At 50.2% G+C, this 22,603-nt stretch overlaps 1 protein-coding gene across 8 annotated transcripts in view; it reads left to right on the top strand.

Annotated features, from left to right (window-relative positions):
* The window catches only part of SGSM2 (small G protein signaling modulator 2), a 43,835-nt gene that overhangs the window by 1,332 nt on the left and 19,900 nt on the right, over positions 1-22,603 (top strand). For 6 of the 8 annotated variants that reach the window (XR_005531665.1, XM_039251721.1, XM_039251753.1 and 3 more), the window contains exons 2-12: positions 2,236-2,311; positions 17,337-17,499; positions 17,802-17,963; positions 18,250-18,317; positions 18,413-18,558; positions 18,892-19,026; positions 19,547-19,671; positions 20,076-20,143; positions 20,359-20,519; positions 20,683-20,809; positions 22,355-22,489. Coding sequence is in view for 7 of the 8 variants with exons in the window: in XM_039251721.1 (XP_039107652.1) it covers positions 2,236-2,311; positions 17,337-17,499; positions 17,802-17,963; positions 18,250-18,317; positions 18,413-18,558; positions 18,892-19,026; positions 19,547-19,671; positions 20,076-20,143; positions 20,359-20,519; positions 20,683-20,809; positions 22,355-22,489 (1,366 nt within the window). In the remaining variant the exon portion in view is untranslated. The remainder of the gene's footprint in view (positions 1-2,235; positions 2,312-17,336; positions 17,500-17,801; positions 17,964-18,249; positions 18,318-18,412; positions 18,559-18,891; positions 19,027-19,546; positions 19,672-20,075; positions 20,144-20,358; positions 20,520-20,682; positions 20,810-22,354; positions 22,490-22,603) is intronic. The other 2 variants (XM_039251731.1, XM_039251776.1) reach the window with 1 other exon arrangement.

A 22,603-nucleotide genomic window follows, 5' to 3' on the forward strand; every position in this document is an offset into this window, starting at 1 on the left:
TTGTTGGCAAAGAAGTGGCCAAAGTCCTCACCTTTCCGGCTGAGTGTGAGAAGCTGGAAGCTCCCTCATGACTTTCGTGTGAAGTGGCCAGGAAAGTATTTTAAGTCAGGAGTACATCAAATTAGCATTAAAACTAAACCCCCGCCCTTGTCTCTCCCAAGCAAAAGGGCAGTCCCAAGTCACAGTGATTATCCTCAGGAAACAAGCAGTATAAACAAGAAGAAAAAAGTAGCCATACCTAAACCATGGATGGATGTGCTAGGATTGTTGCTGTGCTCCAAATTTAGGGCTGGTCAGGGATGTAGGAAAGATTTCTGATAAGACCATGATTCTCTTTTCAATATTTAGAAGGCTGTTTATACTACTCTAAGAATGATTCCTAAACAAATGTGAGAAATGTCCAAAATACGCCACAGCTATGTATATTACCTGACAAAGTTTAGTTTCCAAATTCTTAGTTCCCTTCTCCCTTCAGCACTTGATTTAGAGAGAAATATATCCTTTCCTGTTCTACAAGTAGAGGCAGTGGGGATAATTGTGGGCAACTTTGGCCTTTCAATACAGAATTTGTCATATAATTCTAGAGTCATCTGTAGATCCTTCTAACCCCCAAATTTTCCCCCGCAGGTCTGTTTCAGATGCCTGCAGGTCTTTGAACTGTGGCTTTCTGCTCCGTTTAATACAAACACCCCTTGGGAAGTAATCTAGGAAGCTTTTAACAGTTTAGAGTGCAGGATTAATCTGATTCCCCTCTACCTAACTGCTAACCATGAGCAGTTTCAGTACGGAGAAGCCTCCGGGTCCTTCCTACCTCCTCTGCAGGCTTTAGAAGCTTTACCACTCTCCAAACTGTACAGTCCTGGGTGAGGGTCTTGGGAGCAAGAGCAGCATCAGAATGCTGTATGCCTTGTCCAAAGAATGGCAAAGACATGCTCTGCCCAGAGCTTACTTCATCTGTAAGACTTTACAGTGGGGTTGAGGTAATCCATCCCTCTAATCTCCAGTATTAGTATCTGTCTCTTGGCAGGTTCCCCCAGGACATCAAAAGTGCTTGGCTTCAGTGTTGGGAGCAACTAGAACCTCCTACATTGCTGATGGGAGTGTAAATTGGTATAACCACTTTGGAGAGCTATTTGACAAAATCTAGTAAAGTGGAATATATGTGTCAGAAATTCCTTGTTGAGAAATAAAAATGCCAAGAAATGAGCACCTATGTTTACTAAAAAACATATTTTTAATGTTCATAGGAGCACTATTCATGGCAGCCCCAAGTTGGAAACCACCCACATGCTAGTCCATTGTGTGTTAACATAATGGAGAATAAACAATCCATAGCTACCTACAACGTGAACACATTTTATAACCTCACCAGAGAGCAAAAGAAACCTAGTCACAAAACACTACACACTGAGTGATTTCATCTACAAAAAGTATAAAAACCCATAAAATGACCCATAAAATGACTGTTAGAAGTCAGGAGAGTAGGTGTCCCTGAGGGGAGAAGTGAGTGGAAGGAAACATGACAGTGGGGGTTGTTCAGGGTTGCATGTCACATGTTCTGTGTCTTCATCTGGATGCTGGTTTCACAGGTGGATTCAGCTTGTGAAAATTCATCAAGCTGTGTAATTATGACATATGCCCTTTTCTGTAGTTTTATGTACATCAATAAAAAAGGTGTGTGTGGAGGGGGAGTTAAAAAGTGCTTTCATAAAGACAGATGTAACTGCTCATCTTGCAAGGTATTTGGAAGGTTCTGTATCCACATAGGAACCCAAACATCAGGGCTTTATCTAGACAGAGAAGGCAGGGCTTGCAAGCATGTGGAGAGCATCTCTGAGCCCTGGGTGAACCTTGAAAAAGATGGAGTAAATGAGGGGCAGGTTGTTTATCTACAGCCTATAATGAGCTAGTTTGTTTCTAAAGGACAGTGTGTCTGCCCAAAAGCTCTTCTCCAGCTAAGTACACATGAGCAAACAGCATCCTGTCCTTCTCCACAGCAGGGTGCTTCCTCCTGGACTGGAACATCTGCACTGATTCCTTGGTGGGCTTATGATATCTCCCTTCCTGGTTGCCTTTCCAAGAAGACACTTTGCTTCCCCACCTCTCCCATCCCTATTTACTATCTACTCTGCAAGTAGATAGTAAACCCAGATCAGGAGAGCAGAGCCAAGTTGTTTACTTGCCCACAGGCCTTTGATCGGAAAAATAGGTAAGATGCTGCCCGTTTGTCCACAGGTGAAGCAAATCATGGAGGAGGCTGTCACCAGGAAGTTTGTGCATGAAGATAGCAGCCATATCATTGCTCTGTGTGGTGAGTGACGTGGCAGTGGGAGGAGGGTTTAGAACTGAAGACACTGTCCCGGGGGCAGGGAAAGAGGAGCCTCAGGTTTAGTAGTTTTCAAATATGGCTACAAATTAGAATCATCTCTGAACCGTTTGAGATCTCCCTGGGCCCCATCCCGACCTACTGAATTAGGATCTCCAGGGCCCAAGGATTTCTATATGTATTCAGTTCCCTTGGTCTTTAGTGTGCATCTGAGTCACCCAAAGCACTTGTTAAAACTCAGATTCCTGGGTCCCAACCCTGGAATTTCTGATTCTGGTAGTCCTGGGGTGGACCTGAGAATTGGCATTTCTGACAAGTTCACAGATGGTTCTGAGCTGCTGGTCCAGGGACCACGCCTTGAGAACCACTGACTTAGGTGATTCTGGTTTGGGAACTACTACTCTGGCTTATGTTTACTTTAACTTTGGGGGAAGGGTTCGTGTTTTGGGATGCTTTCTGTGCCACATCTGCTTTTTTTTTTTTTTTAATTTCTAGGAGAGAGAGACAGAGTGAGCAGGGGAGGGTCAGAGAGAGAGGGAGTCACAGACTGAAACAGGCTCCAGGCTCTGAGCTGGCAGTCAGCACAGAGCCCGATGCGGGGCTCGAACCCACAAACCGCGAGATCATGACCTAAGCGAAAGTCGGACGCTCAACCGACTAAGCCACCCAGGCGCCCCTGTGCCACATCTGCTTTCTAACTAATCCCACTGGTGTTGCTCTGGCATTCCCAGTTCTCCAGGCCCTGGGTTGGATACATGAGCTACAATAGGAGGGAAAGCCAAAGCCCTCCTGCCTTAGAAGGGAGAACGTTGGTAATAAACCATCGCTTCCTCCTCACCTGAAGACTTCTGCCGTTACAGGGGCCAGCCAGTCTCTGTACACGATAGTTTTTTTGGATTTCCAGGAATTTATCTTCCTTTCAACTCCCTTTCTGAAGGGACAGTTTGACACCTCTGTGTTGTTTTCCTGGGCTTCTGAGATTGGTATTGGGGATTGGTGGAAGGGAAGCTGTGTATTTCTGAGAGGAAGCAATGAAAGGAGCAGACAGTAGCATGGTGAGGCATATAGAGCTGCTTACCAGCAGTCCAGCAACAGATGCCTTGGGGCTGCCATGTGCCAGATCCTACTCTCTGAAGGGAAACAGCAGTCACAAGACGGACAGAGTCTCTGCCCCAAGGACTCCCATTCTGTGGGGACAGAAAACACATGCACACATAAATATATCCTGTAATAAAAGTGTGGAGGAAACTAAAGCCGAGAGACACGGGAGAGCTTGGACAAGTTTCTTAACTTCTGTCATTCTTAGTTTGCGCCGGTAAAAAAGGGTGGTGATTCCCACCTCAGGGTATTTTTGGAGGGATTGAGATGATGCATGAGAACATTTCTAGCTTTGGAAGAGCTCAGGAAATGTCTTTCCCTCTCCTTTGGATGTTGATGCCGAAACTAGGTTTGCAGGATTTCAGTTCCCACTACCTCCCTTTTTGGTAAGTTTCCTAATTCTTTGAGATGATGTATGATTCTCAGGGTTACAAGGAGCAATGCAATCTCACCTTTTCTCAGGCAGAACCTAGGTTAGGGGAGAAGCATAGTGGTCTTGCAGTAAGTGCAATATTTGAAGATTATTAGGCCCCTACTCCTTTCCACCTGTGCTGTGTGCCCCTGACATCAGCCACTATTTGTTGTGGTCCCCAGAAGGGCTCTGCTGGTGGCCCACTTGTGCATGGCTTAATTCCTTATCCAGAGAACATTCAACAAACAGAAAACAGAATAAAATAGTGCAAACAGCTTGTGCATGGGCGCCACACGTGGGTGGCCAAGGGGGAATAGGGGAAAGAGACGCAGAGAGAAGTTGTGGGTATCCCACGTTCAGGCCAATTAGGATGAGAAAAACTGTCAGCTCTCCTCTGATCAGTGCAGGGATCCCCAGGAAGCAATGGAGTTTTCGCTTTTGTCTCCTGCCTGAAAGCCTGGGCTCTTCCCAGCAGCAGGGATATTACCCTCAAAAGGAATGCTTCTACTTTCAGCCAGTTTTAGGTGCTGAAACAGAACAAGGGTCTATGAAACAGACCCAAGTCTCCAGGGTTGTAAATTCAGCCCATGAGCAAGAGGAGCCCCGTTCTGCTGGGTCTCAGGAGGTGCTTTAGCACAAACTTAAATAGCGTCGGCAGTCAGATGGAAAAGGTCCACACAAGAAGCTGTCCCGGTGTGACACTGCAGACAGTGGTGCTGGGGACTGGGGTGGACTGAATATTGCTTGCCACTGCTCAACTCCTGCAGGAATGCCAGCCCAGGCTTGCCATGGCCTTTGTTTTTTCTTAAGAGAAGCCAGAAGTCTGGGTTTTTATATAAGTTTCCCAATTTTTATTTTTTAAAATGTTTATTTATTTTTGAGAGAGAGAGAAACACAAGTGGGGGGAGGGGCAGAGAGAGGGAGAGACACAGAATCCGAAGCAGGCTCCAGGCTCTGAGCTGTTACTGCAGAACCCAATGCGGAGCTGGAACTCAACGAACTGTGAGATCATGACCTGAGCCAAAGTTGGTTGCCTGACCAACTAAGCCACCCAGGTGCCCCTGAAATTCCCCAATTTTTTAAAGACTAATAACTAATTCCCATTTTTATATACTGTATGTTTATTTGCTTATTTTGAGAGAGAAAGAAAGCACACATGTGAGGGAGGGACAGAAAGAGAGGGAGAGAGAGAGGATCCCAAGCAGACTCTACACTATCAGTGTGGAGCCTGATGTGGGACTTAAACCCACAAACCTTGAGATCATGACCTGAGCCAAAGCCAGACGCATAACCACCTGAGCCACCCATGTGCCCCAACTAATTCCCATTTTTAAAAAATTTATGGGCCAAACAAAAGGCATCTCCAAGCCTTTGCCAGTTGGCTGCCCTTGTCTTGGGCTCAGTGCAGAGTCACTGAGGAGAATGCTAGCAGGAGGGACTGTCTGTATAAAGCTAAGTAAAGGCAATGGGAAAAAGGAATCCTTGGGCTTCGTCAAAACCGGTATTCAGTGGTGAGGTAAATCCCAATTTGGGCTCAAGGCATATTTAAAGCAGTGATTATCAAACTTTTTTCCTATCTGCAAGCTATTTACATGCATCACACAGTAGAATCACAATCAGGGATTCTTGGGAAGAGGCAGAGGGAAGAATAGATAAGTATTGATGGAAAACCCACGAGCTGTGAGATCATGACCTAAGCCGAAGTTGGATGCTCAACCGACTGAGCCACCCAGGCGCCCCAGAAATGAATTTCTAAGCTGAAGTAGATCCAGTCTTATACTGACTGGGTTGTGCGGTTGTCCTGGCCTCGTCCAGAATCCAGCTTTGTTCTGGGAGGAATTAAAGTGCAGGGAAGATGCGAAGAGATCTGAGCAGAGCAGAGGCTGTGGAGGCTGGATCAACTGCAGAGTGACCACATTCCCAGGAGTTTGGAGGGCATTGGGGCCCGGGGCCCCTCTGCTCTGCCCTGGGCCCCTCTGTTCTTGGCAGAGGAGGGCAGGGCCTGGGCAAGATGAGTTCCTCTGAGCTTCCTTAAAATAGAGACGTTTGAAGTGGAAACAGAATCTTCCTGGAGAGCCTTAGAAAGGGAACTGAAGAATCCCTGAGTTGAGTCCTGACCCTGGGCAAACCCAGGAAAGTTGTGCCAGATTGCCCACAGGAGGAGGGAGACTCCCGGGACTGGTAAGAAATGTGTTTTTCGTGTGTGTGTGTGTGTTGTGGTTGTTCCTAAACCTGTTTACCCGGAAGCTGGTCAGGCTCCTGTAGGTAGAAACCTTGTGAGGAAGCTTTGCTGGTAACCCCTGGTGGCAGGAAGGGGTTCTCTGTGTGCTGTTGTCCAACCACAGAGCATGGCTGTAGGAGGATCAGGCCTGTGTGACTGCCCGCTGACACAGGTGGAGGTGAGGCTCAGAGAGTAGGCCCAAACCTACCACTGACATCACCTTTTCATCTTTAAAAAGTCTTGTCAAGTTTGCATTTTGTTCCATAGTATGGTCTTTAAAATTATTATTATTATTATTAAGTTTGTTTATTTTGAGAAAGAGAGTATGTGCATGCGCAAGGGAGGGGACAGAGGGAGAGAATCCCAAACAGGCTCCATGTCCATCAGTGAGACGTGACATGGGGTTCGATCCCATAAACTGTGAGATCATGAAAAAAAAAAACACCCAAAAACTGTGAGATCATGACCTGAGCCAAAATCAAGAGTCAGATGCTTAATTGACTGAACTACCTAGGAGCTCCTGAAATTTTTATTTTAATGTAAATACTTTTCAATCAAATTAATGCTCCTTGTTTTCCCTGTGGCTTCTTAAAACCCCAGGTGTAGTCTGATATCTCCTGCCACCCCCTTTCCCCAAGGGCAAGGTGCTTTTAACTTTTGCTTGTGGGCGGCTCAAGGTTAAGTTAACCACCAAACTGTCCCAGGTTTCACCTTCGAACTCTGCATGCATGACAATAATGCACATGCTTTAAGAGAATACATTTGCTCCCTTTCCATCAGGGTTCTGAGGTAATTCAGGCATCAACCCCAGAGCACTGGAGAAGCCACCATATCTCTGGACCTGCCCTTCCCTCATGTCTGGGTGTGGCCACCTCCACAGAATTTCTGTGTGCTCTATTCTGATTGGGCACGGAATTTGGATTTTAAACTTTGGTGGGTAGAGCAGGTTCCTAGCCTGGCACAGCAGATTCTCGGTCTCCTTTCCCAGAATGCATTGGGGGGGGGGTGGTCAGAGCCCAGGTCAGCCCTGCCCCTCAGTCTCCAGGTTCCTGGCTCTCTCCACACGGATCTTTAGATCCTCAACTGGAGGGTTGTTGCTTCAGGCTGAAGATGAGCTGTAATCGGAGACAGGGGTGGAGCCTATGGAGCTGGGAACAGCTTCAGGGCTTTATTAACCACCCGCTCCCTGTTGCTAAGCAGCTTTCATTAGCTAGAAGGTCGGCTGCGGTGAGCTCCTCTGGGGAATGGCAAGGAGATGCTAATGAGCTGGGTGAGAAGCGTTGCCTTTCACCTGAGATGTTGCAGCCAACATCAGCACATTCTGAGATTCAGACTCCAGGCAGTTTTTAGTCTGTCTCTTTTCAGTGAAAGGGATTCCTTTTCTCTTCTTCCCACCCATACTGAATGAACAGCTCATTTTCAGGATATCTGGCTTCTGCCTTCCATCTGGAAACAACCGAATGGTAAGAAAGGCCCTCTGGGGAAGTGGCTCCTCTCACCCTGTCTTGGGGCAGAGCTGAGGGCATATGGTGGTGGTCAGTAGCTGAGACACTAAGTGTGTGACCCTGGCCACAGCAGCCCTGAACAGCTCTGAACATGTCCAGGAAGGTTGATGTACGGACTAAAGGAGTGACACAGGTAAAGCACACAGCATGGAGCCAGGTAGACAGTAGGTGCTAATAAGTGTTACCATCACCACCACCACCACCACCACCACCAGCAACTTTCTTCTTTGTTCTTGAAAGTGACCCTACAGGGAGCAGGGATGGGTGAAATCAGTGAAGGGGATTAAGAGTACACTTAACATGGTGAACACCAAGTAATGTTGAATCATTGTGTTGTACACCTGAAACTAAAATACGTTACTCTTGAATTTAAAGAAAAAGTGACCCTGGGGTGCTTGGGTGGCTCAGTCAGTTAAGCATCTTACTTTGGCTCAGGTCATGATCTCACAGTTTGTGGGTTCGAGCTCCGAATCGGGCTCTGTGCTGACAGCAGGGAGCCTGCTTGGGATTCTGCCTCTCTTTGCACCTCCCCAACTTGCTCTCTCTGACTCTTTCTCTCTCTCAAAATAAATAAACTTAAAAAAAGAAAAGTGACCCTAAAACCTTCCTCATCAAGTCTCCTAGAACCTTCTCCAGGATTCCATATGAGAACCCATGTTTCTGAGAGTTAGAAGTATCTAGAAGATTAGAGAAATTTGAACTCTAGGAACTCAATCAGGGAACTTAATAATATTAGGAAATTTTTATTAATCTTGTAGGCACAGTCAAGGTATTATACACATCTTTTCCAAAGAGTCATCTTTTACAGATACCGACAGAAATATTTATAGATTAAAATATATAACATTTAAAATTTACTTAAAAATAATCTGGGGATAAATGAAAAAGTGTTTGGATGTGGTATAGGTGAAACAAGATGGGTCATGACTTGACCATTGCTTGGGTTGGGTGATGGGTACATGGGGTTAATTCTGTCGTCCTCTTTATTTTTGTATATGTTTGGGATTTTCCATAATGATTTTTAAATATTTATTTTGGGGGGAGAGAGAGTGCAAGCAGGGCAGAGGGGGAATACAGAGGATTCAGAGTGGCTCTGTGCTGACAGCAGGTAGCCCGGTGCAGGGCTCTAACTCATGAACCATGAGATCATGACCTGAGCTGTAGTTGGTTGAGTGTCTGACTCTTGATTTCAGCTCAGGTTTTGATCTCATGGTCGTGAGTTCAAGCCTTATGTTGGGCTCCATGGTGGGCATGGAGGGCATGGAGCCTACTTAAAAAAAAAAGGAAAAAGAGGGGGAGAGGATGGGAAGAGGAAGAGATAAAGTGAATACAGACAGCTCTCCTGAGAAATTTTACATAAAGGGGAGCAGCTAAATGGTTCAATACCTGAATGGGGATATAGGACCAAGGGAGGTGGTAGTGGTGGTGTTTGGTTGTTGTTGTTTTTTTGTTTTTTATGTTTATGTACAAATGGGAAGTATCTAATAGGGCAATATTAAAAGTACAGGGAAGAGAAGTGATGTTTGTTGGAATGATGTCCTTGAGAGGTAAAAGGGGCTGGAACCCAGTGTGTAGGTAGATAACCCAGTGTGTAGGTGGCCTTAGAGAGGAGCACAGCCACACCATCTGGAGGATCGGAGAGAAGGCAGGGGATGGCCAGAAGGTGCAGGGGAGAAAGGCATCAATGTTTGCCATCACCTTCGGTGTACTTGAGAAGAAATCAAAGAGCCTCTTGCACCTCTGCGTAGCCTGCAGCTGTAGTCACTCAAAACCTATGGAGATGGGACCTGTTCTTTTACGTAATTGCTGCGGAAGCTCAGAGAGATTAGTGGTTGGCACCAAGTCAAATAGCTAGTAGGGAAAGTAGCCAGAGTTTGAACCCACATGTGTCTTGCTCCAGGGCCTGGGCTGCCCAGGGGTTGGCCTGTCCATGTGGCCTACCTAGGAGAGGAGACTAGGTGTGGGGTATGGAGGAAAGGTTGGCCCTTGTGGAGATGTAGCTCACGTCCCCAAACAGTGGACTCATGGTGTCCAGAGATACTCTGGGAGACAGTGAGCCCCTTGCTGAGCTGAGTGAGGCCAACACTGGCTTGGTTCCGTGGGAAGCCGTTGTGATTGCTGTATGTGTGGATTCTGCCCTGCATCTCCATCAGGGCAAAGGAGATAGGTCTGTGTGTTAGGAATTTCATTTCCCGGGGCGCCTGGGTGGCTCAGTCGGTTAAGCATCCAACTTCGGCTCAGGTCATGATCTCACAGTCCATGAGTTCAAGCCCCGCGTCAGGCTCTGTGCTGACAGCTCAGAGCCTGGAGCCTGCTTCAGATTCTGTCTCTCTCTCTCACTCTGTCCCTCCCCCGCTCGCTCTCTGTCTCTCAAAATAAAATAAAAAGACATTTTTGAAAAAAAGGAATTTCATTTCCCTTACCTGCTGCTTTCTAGAATCAGGGCAATGCTTTCTCCTCACAATGAAAGTCTGGATGGGAGAGTTGCTTTCTTGTTTCAGGGCGTTGAACAACACTGACTGCCCCCAGAAGCTGAAGCAAACAGCATCAGTAGTGCAGGCTGAGAGAAAATGTGCTCTAGTTACCTTAGAAATGCTTGTTCCAGGTGGAAGCAACTGTTATAAATCCCTGGGTGGAAATAGCCAGCCAGGGAAGTGGGGAGGAGAGAGGAGGAAGATGCCTGGTCTCTCTTTGCTCTTCCCACTTCAGCTGCTACAGACAATACATTGGCTTCTCCCATTGACATTAGAAGAAGTTCCTACTTAATTTATTTTTAACGTTTGCTTATTTTTGAGAAAGAGGGAGAGGGAGCGCAAGTGGGGGAGGGGCAGAGAGAGAGGGAGACACAGAATCCGAAACAGGCTTCAGGCTCTGAGTTGTCAGCACAGAGCCCAGTGTGGGGCTCAAATTCACGAACCATGAGATCATGGCCTGAGCCGAAGTAAGATGCTCGACTGACTAATGTGTATTTCTGAGAGACAGAGAATGCAAGTGCACATGTGCAAGAAGGGAAGAGGCAGAGAGAGTGGTAGAGAGGATCTTTTTTTTTTTAATTTTTAATGTTTTATTTATTTTTGAGAGAGAGAGAGACAGCGTGAGCAGGGGAGGGTTAGAGAGAGAGGGAGGCACAGAATCAGAAGCAGCCTCCAGGCTCTGAGCTAGCTGTCAGCACAGAGCCCGACACGGGGCTTGAACCCACGAACCGTGAGATCATGACCTGAGCTGAAGTCGGACGCTTAGCCGACTGAGCCACCCAGGCGCCCCGCGAGGATCTGAAGCTGATTCTGCGCTAACAGCAGCAAGCCCGATGAGGGGCTTCCACTCACAAACTGCGAGATCATGACCTGAGCCAAAGTTTGGACGCTCAACTGACTGAGCCACCCAGGTGCCCCAGAAGTTCCTACTTAAAAAAAGGCTGCCCATCCCTCCCATTCCTTTACCTCCAGGGAGGCTTCTCCTCTCCTGGCAGTCTTGATTCCACCATCCCAAGCATTCAGCTTTTAAAAATCCTACTCTTGGGGAAAAGCTTGAAAAATAAATTTAAAATTGTAAATAAATAAATAAATAAATATTCTGCTTTCGGGGCGCCTGGCTGGCTCAGTTGGTAGAACATGAAGCTCTTGAGTTGAGTTGTGAGTGTGAGCCCCACGTTGGGCATAGATTACTCTTATTTATTTTTATCTTTTATTAAATTTTTTTTTTATGTTTTATTTATTTCTAGGAGAGAGAGAGAGAGACAGCATGAGCAGGGGAGGGTCAGAGAGAGAGGGAGTCACAGACTGAAACAGGCTCCAGGCTCTGAGCTGGCAGTCAGCACAGAGCCCGACGCGGGGCTCGAACCCACGAACCGCGAGATCATGACCTAAGCGAAAGTCGGACGCTTAACCGACTAAGCCACCCAGGCGCCCCTTATTAAAATTTTTTAAAGTTTATTTTTGAGAGAGAGTGAGCAGAGAAGGGGCAGATAGAGAGGGGGACAGTGCAAAGCCCAACATGAGGCTTGGACCCACAAACCGTGAGATCATGACCTGAGCCACTCAGATGCCCCTAGAGATTACTTCAAAAAAAATGGTTTTAAATAAAAAAATAATTAAGTATGTTAACTGGCTCACACACACACACACAAAAAATAATTAAGTAAATAAATAAAAATTTTGATCTAAGTGGTATCCTCAAAACTCCAGGACCCAAAGCAGCCACCTGTGTCTGGCTGCCCCACCCAGCACTTCCCTCGCTTGAGTTCTCTATGGCAATAAATACACCCGGACTCCCCCTGTTGCACAGATGGCAGATGGCAGAGGTGGGGGAGCAGGAGCTACTCGCCACACCTGCTGCTCCCATTACCATCCCTTCTTGGCTTAGCGCCTGGGACTTAGCCTTCGTGTTAAGCTGTGCTAACTCTGGTTGCTGTGTCCCTGTATCTCAGCCAACTGGCCTAGTTCTCTGAAGGCGATTCAGTGGATCCCCCTGTTACCAGGCCCCGGGGCTGCTGAGCACAACTTTAAATATAGGTGTGTATGTGAGAGCCAGGGCTGCTGCTGAGGCTCCCTAGGCTGGCTGAGGACCCTTCTCAATCACTGCTTCGTGTGCTGGAGAGCCATCGTTTTAGTCCATTTTTAAAACTTTAAAAAAAAAACAAAAACAAAAAACTTTTTTAGGGGCACCTGGGTGGCTCAGTCAGTTGAGTGTCCGACTTGAGCTCAGGTCATGATCTCGCAGGTTGTGGGTTCGAGCCCCGCATCAGGTTCTGTGCAGACAGCTAAGAGCCTGGAGCCTGTTTCAGATTCTGTGCCTTCCTCTCTCTCTGCCCCTACCCCGCTTATGCTAGAGCTGTGTCTCAAAAATAAACTATAAAAAAATATTGTTTTTTTTTTTAATGTTTTATGTATTTTGAGGGGGAGGTGGAGAGAGAGAGAATCCCAAACAGGCTCCGCACTGTCAGTACAGAGCCTGACAATGCAGGGCTTGAACTCACAAACCATGAGATCCTGAGCCCAAATCAAGAGTCAGACGCTCAACCAACTGAGCCACCCAAGCGCCCCAGTTTTGGTCCATTCTTGTGACACCTCAGCTTGTCCCAGCCCACAGTGAATTGTTTCTCTGGTCCTCGCCCAGCTCACACCACCTGTCGCTTACCTAAGCAAAGCCCAGATATTCCTCTAGGTGTGGGGAACTAAGCCAATTGGGAGGGATTGCTGCAGGAGCTGATGAAGGACTGGGTGCCCATAAACAGACCCAGCCTTTCTGAGTTTTGTGAGTTTTGATTCACCTCCAGGCTAGAGAAAGTCTCTAGCATCGTCTCATGATAGAATCGTGGTATCTGGGTTGGATGGTCACCTGCTTAATTCTTATAATTATTATTCCAAATTGGTAATGTATTACCTGGTTCAAAAATCAAAACTGTACAGAAAGAAGATATACAGTGAAAAGTTTACTCCTTTTCCTGCCACCATTTACCCACTTTCCCCCCACTTACCCGTTCCCACACAGGTAACCACTACCACTTTGTTTCTTCTACATCCTTCCTGAGTTTTTACCCTAATAAAAGAAAATGTATTGTTTTACTATGCATGATCCCTTCTTGTAATGAAAAAGTATCAAGTCATACCGCTCTGCATCTTGCTTTAGGAGACTTTTCATTGTTAGTTCCTAGAAAATATCCGCATTCTTTTGCAGAGTTGTATCATAATCTATTGTGTGAATGTCCCATATATACTTAACCTGTCCACACCGATGGACATGAGGATAGTTTCCAGTCTTTTGCTGTTGTAACTAAGTACTCTTGCCAGTTAGAGCTGTAAGCTCGATTCTCAGAAGAGGCCAGAGGTTATTTGCAATGGTGATAGATGGTGGGTGCCACATTACCTCCACGGGAGTGGTGCCGGTCAGCTCTTCCCCCAGCAAGGTCTGAGAAGATGTAGTAACTTCCTGGATCCCTTCCATCTTTATCTACCAGTGTCTTCTCTGTTATAAATTGGACTCCTTGGAATAGTTATATCGGTATGTAAGGAGTTGTGAGTAGGGCCCCCTAGGATTCTGTTAGCACTTGTGCTCTCCAGCCCCATTTAGCTTTTGTCAAGCCCCATAACTTAATAGACTTTATTGGGACATCAGAGGCTGGTGAGGGAAAGTTCCAGGGCTAGTCTGGGCCTGTAATTCCCAGCTTTTCCCTCGGTAGATGGTGCCAGACCTTTTGGCGAGGACATGTCCACAGCAAGTTTCTTGCAGTTCCCTGGGACTTCTTGTCAGTCGGATGGGACGACAGAGTAGAGAGGGGACCACGACTCCAAAGTTCCAAGAGTAAGGTGAGGGGTGACAGGGTTATGCTTGTTGAATCATGTCTGTTTCTGTTTTGATTCATTTACCCAAACCTTTCCACCCCAACCAGTGACCAAATACAGTGTTGATTTTTATTAATTAGTACACTGAGCTGGATGGTGTCAGTGATGTGTCACTCCTCTTCTGGTGGCTCTCGAGTGGCTGTGTGTGGTACCGGGACCCCGTGGGACAGGGCATCCTGAGCCTTCACTTAGGAGGAGGAGGGCTTCAGCGGACTTGGTGCTTGAGTCATGATTGGCATCTCCTGCCACGGCCCTCCCCTCCCCCTAGGGAAGGGTCATGCTGGCAGTCCGGGGCAGAAAGCTGAATAAGGAGCTGGTGGTCTGTTGGTGCTCTGGGCCTTCAGTCAGGAGAGAGAGGCGTGGGCCTCTGGCTCCTTCCTCCTGGGCAAGGCTGCTTGAGAGTTCTCCCTGGGGACTGAGGGCAGCAGGACAGTTGGACCTTGTTGCTGATGGCTCTGCAACCGAGTTCTGAGTGGTGCACGCTGTATATGGTGGGGGAGGGAGCGTCTTTATACTTCCACCTCTGAGTTTCAACCAGTGGAACCGTCTGTGGCTCAGGGCAACCCAGAAGTCTTAGAGCAGGGATTCGAGAACTTTTGGGGGTCATGTATTCCTTTTAGAAGCTAAAAACTTGAATCCTTTATCCAGACAAAGAGCACTCACCTGATCATGCTGGAGCACACAGACAGCTTTGTATGCAATATCTGGGGGTCTTTGGAAGGCACAGAAGCCCATCCACAAACCCTCAATTCTTGATCATTGTTAGTGTTACTATCATTATGTTACTATTTTGCCTATACGCTGCACACAGTATTTTTCATTGTGCGTGCTGATTTTCTGTGGTGGACAGCCCTGTTCGAATGGAGAAGGCCAAGTGTAGTTTGAACAGTCACTGGCTGAGGAGCCCATGGAACTGGGGTAAAAATACCTGGCATAGAGGATCGTTTACTTTGCTTGGAAAGTAGAGAGTTGAGAGAGATTTCTCCCTCCCCAGACATTGCCTGGCACCCTGCCTGCATTTCACAGAAGGAACGTAGGGGCTGTGGGGGGAGCAAGAGGGTACTAGGCGTGATGTTTGGGCTTCTCTACTTGCAGTAATTGCTAAGGAGTCCTCCGCTCCCCCCAGAGAGCCCTAATGCCTGTGTTCAGAGGCTGCCAGAGAGGGTGGGTGAGCCCAGGCGGGATGGGAGTGCTGCTTCCCGCCATTCTCAGGCTCCCTAGCCTGGCTGCATTTACAGTCTCCTGGGGGAAGGTGGGAAAGCTAATGGCTCATTATGCCAACAATTAGTCACCTCACTGAGGCACATGATTCCCTGCAGGACTGGTGCCACCTGCTGCCACTCTGACCGTGTTCAGTGCCGCTTCTCTCTGGAGCACTCTGAATGGGGCATACGGTCCCAGGAAATGGTCACCACTTTCCTGTAGGTGCTGCAGCCCCAGGACCAGGAGACTGGGACTCACTCACCCGTACACCACAGGGCCACACAGGACCTCCAGAGACCAAGGGGACAGCCATGGAGTAGAGAATGGAGCAGAGACTCCCCCACATGCCCCGTACACATAAATGTGTAGATACGTCTGTCTGCCTACACACGTGCACATACATGTATGAACATGCTGTGAAGGAAAGGCTATGCCTTATAAAATAAACTCCTCTGAGGCTCAACCATGGAAGAGCCCAGAAGGAAACATGTAGGAGGAGGAGGGTCCTGCCTTCTTTCCCCTCCCTTGGAATGCTCTCACTGGGTCTGGCCTCCAGGTTGGTCCCAGGACTCTCTCCAACTTTTTTTTTTTTTACATTTATTTATTTTTGAGAGACAGAGCACAAATGGGGGACAAGCAGGGAGAGGGAGAGTGGGAGTCACAGAATCTGAAGCAGGCTCCAGGCTGTGAGCTGTCAGCACAGATCCCGGCGTGGGGCTCGAACTCACAGACCATGAGATCATGACCTGAGCTGAAGTCGGACACTTAACCAACTGAGCCAGCCAAGCGCTAGCTGTCTCCAACTTATGACTTCAGTACAGGAACGGGCCAGACAAAACCCTTATAGAACAGCAGTGACTGCCTACCAGTTACTAAAAATGAAACGAAAACCAGGTGAGAGCCTGGGCTCACTGGTCGTTTCCTAAGCTCAGGCTTCATATTCTAACGACACTAGTCACAGTCGACTTGGGACGCCTCAGTTCCCCTGTTCCTGAGAAAATGGCATCTCCACCCACCTCTGGGCAGCACATCTCCGATGTGCCCTCTCTTCTTCCTGACAGAAAGAGGTCTTGTAGAAACCCAGCCCTTGTAGCTTAACTGTGGCATAGGATCTTGCCAGAAAGGGCTGAGGGTGCAGGACCCGACAAGAATTGAGTGCCTCCTGAGTGCCAGATTCATGCAAGGGCTTTATGCACTTCATATCATGTAACGTTTCACACCAGTCCTGAGTAGCCCCACTTCACAGGTGACAGCAGTCTCAGAGTGTTATCACCTACGTTTCCCAGGGGTAGCAAGTGACTGCACTAAGCTTCAGACCGTGTTCTGACTCACCCCTCCAGCATAGCACTTGTCAACCCATGCAGAAGAGTGCCTGTGACATAAGGGGAGTCCTCCTCCCACCTATGGCACCCCCAACAGACCTGGAGAAGGTGAAAGGGACTAGGCCACGGTTTGGGGTCCTGGGTCATGGTCCTGGCTCTGCCACTATGTGACTGTAGTCCAATCCCTTCCCCTTTCTGGGTTTTTCCCTCCTTGACAATGGCTTCCTTGATAATGGCCAAGCACCACCCTCATACATATTACTATTTTTAGGCTGTACACAGGGCAACTTCCCGCCCTTTCCCACCAAGCCCATCCTACAGATGGAGAGGATAACGCTAGTCCCTAAAAACATGAATGAGTGAAGGGAAACCCTCCCAGCATGGGAAATAGAAACCTCTCACTCTTGGCTGCAGGGCTCATCAATAATTCAGGGGCTGATGTTGGGTCTGATCTCTGCAGTGGCCTCATCAATATTTCAGTTCCTTCCCACAGCCCTGTTCCTTAGCAACCACATCATCCATGCTTTCCAGGAGGGCTGCCCACAGCCCATGTCCTATAGGTACATTTCTTGCTTCTCCTTGTGGGCAGGGGAGGAGCCACTGGGACTGGCAGCTTTGGGCCTCACAGCCCCAGGGGCGATGCTGCATACAGAAGGCATGACACATGAGGCGAGGGACAGAGAGAGGGACGGCATGGCATCAGTCCCTGCAGGTCCACCCTGGCCAGAGACCGGGAGGAGAATTTTGGAAGGTGGTTGGGGCATGTCTCCATGGTTTGCCTGAGACTGAAACCCCTCCCCCTCATCCCAGCATTGCTCCTCTGCTCTCCATAGGTATGAAGAGGAGGAGTGTTTCTCTCTTTTCTCCCTGTTCCCCGGGCTCAGTTGCTGGTTCCCTTTGTGGCTCAGGTGCAGTGGAGGCTTGCCTCCTACATCAGCTGAGGCGCCGTGCTGCTGGCTTCCTGCGCAGTGACAAGATGGCAGCCCTGTTCACCAAGGTGGGGAAGACGTGCCCAGTGGCTGGGGAGATTTGCCATAAGGTACAGGAGCTACAGCAACAAGTAGAGGGCAGGTGAGCCCCAGGCCAGCTCCTCCCATTCCTCCCTTCTGCTCTTGCACTTGGCATTTCCTACTTCCCAGGTTGGCTTCCTGGGCTCATCTCTTGCTGGACCCCTAGGCTGAGAGACCAGCCTAAGGGTGGCGGTTGGCTCCTTTTGCACACAATGCCCTGCCCCCTACTTCAACCCCTCATCTTAGTCCTCTGGGTTCTTGTGGCACCGAACTCTCCTCCCAATGCCACCAGTCCCCAGTGCCACCAGTCCCAGGCCTACCCCCTCAGGCCCTCACACTTCTGAAGCCCACCTTCCTTTGCAGGAAACCCTCAGCAGGCAACCAGGATGCCCTGCGGAGACAGGGCTCTGCCAGCGGGAAGGCTCCGGCTCTCAGCCTACAGGCCTTGAAACACATATGGGTACGCACAGCGCTCATCGAGAAAGTGTTGGACAGGGTCATGCAGTACCTCGTGGAAAACTGCAGGTGACTGCCCCATCCCCCAGGCAGTCCCTCCTTGGGGCCCACCTCCTGAGCAGACCTTCAGCCCTACCCCTCAGCATGCTTGCTTATCCACAATAGCCTATAGGCATGCCCGTCTTCCCCTCTAGCACCCCTAAGGCATAGGCCACACCAGGCACCCCACCGAGAGCTCAGGCCTTTGGACTCACTTCTTAGTGATTCACATGAATGTGGCCTCTGTGCGGATGTTCCTGCTTGGTGAGCTTGACTGCCCTTTAGTGAGCCTCCTGTCTGTCTCTCCCCCTGGCAGCAAGTACTACGAGAAGGAGGCGTTACTGGCAGATCCTGTATTTGGCCCCATCTTGGCCTCTCTTCTAGGTGAGCCTGAGAGCAGAGAGGCTGGTGCCGGGCTAGTGGGGGCTGAGGGACAGGTGCTGAGGGGGCACTGTGTGAGCTGAATCCTGCCTTCACAGTGGGACCTTGTGCCTTGGAGTACACCAAGCTCAAGACTGCTGATCACTACTGGACTGACCCCTCTGCTGATGAGCTGGTTCAGAGGCACCGTATCCGGGGTCCCCCTAATCGCCAGGACTCCCCTGCAAAGCGTCCAGCCCTAGGAGTAGGTATCCCTCCACCCACCCTCATACTTATCCAGGCTACGCCCATGGGCCTGTATGGAAGGGCAGTTTGGCCTCCATGTCTTTGCAGACACAATCTGGACCTTGGAGATGCACCAAGGTAGTGGTTACCTCAGGAGAGCCTTTCATCCACCCTGGCACTTACATAAATGCCAGGAACACACCACTGGTCCATGGCCGGAGAGCAGAGGGTGGCCAAGAGCAGGTCCAGGACAGAATAGACTCTTGGGTCAGCTAGAGGGTCTGTGTGGGATCTTAGCATTCTCTGAGGCTGATTCCCAGGGCTGGGGGCTGAGCTGTGCCTTTCTGTACAGATTCGGAAGCGGCATTCAAGTGGCAGTGCATCAGAGGACAGGCTGGCGGCCTGTGCCCGCGAGTATGTGGAGTCCCTGCACCAGAATTCAAGGACACGGTTGCTCTATGGCAAGAACAATGTGCTGGTGCAGCCGGTAAGAAAACTTTAATGCCCACCCCTCCTCTCCCTCTTCTGAAGTCCCCAGGATTAGAACCTTCCAGTCACAGTTGTCCCGTTCTTCGGGGGCTTGACTGGAGAGAAGGGTGAGAAAGAGCCCTGCCCCTCACTTCACAGTCATAAGCCTTGTGCCCAGCCTTGAGTTGGCAGGAGGCAAGAATGGCATCTGCCCTGGCCAACTGAGAACCAGGCTGTCCAAGGGGAATGGCAGCCAGAAGGCACACCCGGCTTGGGTATGGTAGGCCCAGGACATACCTGGCATCCGGGAGACTAACAAGACAGAGCCAGTAGTAGCAATAGGCCAGCCAGGGAGAGGAGGTGCCCACATTTGCATGTGGCTCATGTTCTCCCAACTTGCTCCTGGCCTCCATTCCAGGATCCTGTGACTGTGCTAGGCAGCCTCCCCAGCTCCCGCCTGGAGCTTACTTCCCCTACGCCTCCCCCAGGAGCCTCGGCCCCTCATCACTTCTGCCTTCTGCTGTGTCTCCTCCCCATAGAAGGAGGACATGGAGGCTGTCCCTGGCTACCTCTCCCTGCACCAGTCTGCAGAGAGCCTAACTCTGAAGTGGACCCCCAACCAGCTCATGAACGGGACTCTGGGGGACTCCGAGCTGGAGAAAAGGTGGGGGCTCTGGGACTCCCTCCCAGAAGCCCGGGAAGGGTGGAGGGGCCTACCTGGGGGGCAGGGGGAGTGGATAGACTCCGCTTACTCTGGGAGGCAGGCCTCACTCCTTATCCTGATGCCAAGAATCACAGGAATAGGCTGCCTGGAGAGATTCCCAAGCTCTCTAAGATCAACCCAGGCCTGGCATGAAGAGGTCTGCCTGAGCCAAGCTCTAGGCAGCTGAGACTGCTGGGCTCAGTGCCATGACACCACGGGGCCCTGAGGGACATGGCTGACTGAGGTCACTTCTCAGCTGTGGTCCTCTGGTCTTCAGGGCAGTTTCACAAGTGTTGGTGATGGGAGATGAAAAAAGCGGATGACAGGTCTTGGGACACAGTGACACCAATCTGGTTCCTTTCCAGCGTTTACTGGGACTATGCCCTGGTTGTGCCCTTCAGTCAGATCGTCTGCATCCATTGCCATCAGCAAAGTGAGCCTCCCTTGTCCTGGGTACAGGGTGAGGGGAAAGAGACTGCCTTCTCCCAACCACACGCTGCGCATGGCCCGTTGGATGCCCTGTCCGCCTCCTGTCTTCCCCGTGCTTCATTGTTTTCCCACCCAAGGGAGGCCTGGCCGACTGGGCTGTGGTGATGGCTGAGCAGACTCAGGGAGGCCCAGCCTCACCCGCCCTCATACACCCGACAGAGAACGGCGGCACGCTGGTGCTGGTGAGCCAGGATGGCATCCAGAGGCCACCACTGCACTTCCCACAGGGAGGTCACCTGCTGTCCTTTCTGTCCTGCCTGGAGAATGGGCTTCTGCCCCGAGGACAGCTAGAGCCCCCGCTCTGGACCCAGCAGGGGAAGGTACCTCAGGGCTTGGAACATTCGAGTAAAGGGATGTTTGAGGGGGGGTTCCCTGCTCACCTTCCTTCCCTTCTCCATATGGAGTTCTTATAGGCTGCCTTGGGTGGGACCCTGGATCAGACTCTGCGCTGCATAGGCTGACCACCCACCCTTCCCTCCACAGGGGAAAGTGTTCCCCAAGCTACGGAAACGCAGCAGCGTGCGGACTGTGGATGTGGAGGAGATGGGCACCGGGCGGGCCACAGACTATGTGTTCCGGATCATTTACCCTGGCCACAGGCACGAGCACAGTGAGTATCCCAAGCCTCATCGGTGGAGGAAGGGAGAAAGATGCTCAGGCTACAGTCAGGGTCCACTCACTGACCAGGCTGGGTTGAGAGGAGCAGTTCATTACTCAGCCTCTCCCCAGACCTTCCCCTGCATATCCTCCCTCTGAGAAGCTACCTCTCTCTTCCCTAGCTGTCTTCCCCAGCCTCGTCACCACAAGGTTCTTAGCTCAGCCGATATTGTACACTATTCTCTTAGCCTTTCCTTCCTTTCCCCAAGAAAAAAAATGTGAGACCAGAAATAGAAGATGGAGAACTCTCCATTCCTCCTGGGCCCATGACCTGACCTCCACAGGACAGCCTGGGTACAGAATTGGTGCTTCTTTTTGACTGGTGCAGATTATTCACTGACTCCTCCAGAGCCGGAGCCCTTCTCAGACAAGCTACTGATGAAGGGAGCTTTAGCTGGGGCGGAGGTGCACCTGACGAAGGGGAAACTTGGAGCTGCCTGGGGGACCTTGGGGACTGCGATGCTGAAAAGGTGGCTTGGCGCTGATGGGTCCTGCCCTGCCTGCACACCTTTGGGCCCATGGGGCCTGTGCGTAGGTATCTGGTGACATCAGAGTTCCCTTTCTGGTCTGAGTGCTTATGCCCTATAGGCCAGACGCACCAATCTTGAGGACAAGTTCAGAGAATTTACCAGCATGGAGCATTTACTGCCAGCAGGACCACCTGCTCCCTAAATTTCCCAAATTGTGCCAGTAAGATGTCAGCAAGTTGTTTCTGTATTAGTGGACAGAGTACCCAGAATGCTACCACACAGCCATAGCACAACCAGCCCCAGCAGCCTTGAAGGGCACGAGACATGGGGCTCCCCTCCCAGAGGGACCTAACCAGGAGACCTGTCTTGCGTCAGAATGTGTTCGCAAATCGGGCATTTAATCTTGGGCTGTTGCTCAGCTTAGATTACTCAGTCTCCACTTCCCCTCTTTAAGCCTTGGCATTTCCCAGTTCTGGTCACTTTGCTTCAAGGACCGCTTCCCCAGAGGGTGAGCCAGGGCCCCAGGAGCCAAAGCCCAGCCGAGTGACTCAGACTCCTCGAGAGTAGCTCTGGGCAAACCTTGGGGAAATTTGGATTTACAGTCTGAAGAGGGGATTTGGGGTAATCTTCAGATGTGGTTTAGCCTGACCGTGATGTGAGCTACAGAATGATCAGGATCCGACTATCGTACCCAGCCTTGGCTGGGGCCAGGGAGCTCCTGAGCCGCCTGCCTGTCCCAGCTGGACCCTCTCTTTCACGACCCTTGCTCCCCCGTCAGTTCTGTTTTCTGTTCTTCCTAGAGAGGGTCTCCTCCAGTGGAGCTCTGGAGCTGCCGCTTTCCCTCACTTTCTTCCACACTCGCCCCAATAAAGGATCCGGAGAGCTCTCCATCCAGCATCCCCTTCTCCATGCCTGGCAGGTTCCAGGTGACCCAGACTCTGTTCCCTCCCCATAAGGAGGAGTCTGGTCCCTCCTGCCTGGACCAGGGTCCTCACGCCTCTGCCTCTCTCGCTGTTCTCTTTGAGCAGTCACTATTAACTACCACCACCTAGCGGCCAGCCGCGCGGCCTCGGTGGACGATGATGAGGAAGAGGAGGATAAACTGCACGCGATGCTCTCAATGATCTGCTCGCGGAACCTCACAGCTCCCAATCCGATGAAAGGTTTTTATCCCTGCCCCTCTCCTGCCCCGCCCCACCCCCTGGCCCACCTGCCACCCACCGCAGGGGCTCGGACGGCAGTGTTGGCATTATGGGACTGGTGCCCAGGGCCGTCCC

Source organism: Hyaena hyaena, unplaced genomic scaffold (assembly GCF_003009895.1).
Source record: "Hyaena hyaena isolate Hyena2069 unplaced genomic scaffold, ASM300989v1 scaffold_10, whole genome shotgun sequence".
NCBI lineage: Eukaryota > Metazoa > Chordata > Mammalia > Carnivora > Hyaenidae > Hyaena > Hyaena hyaena.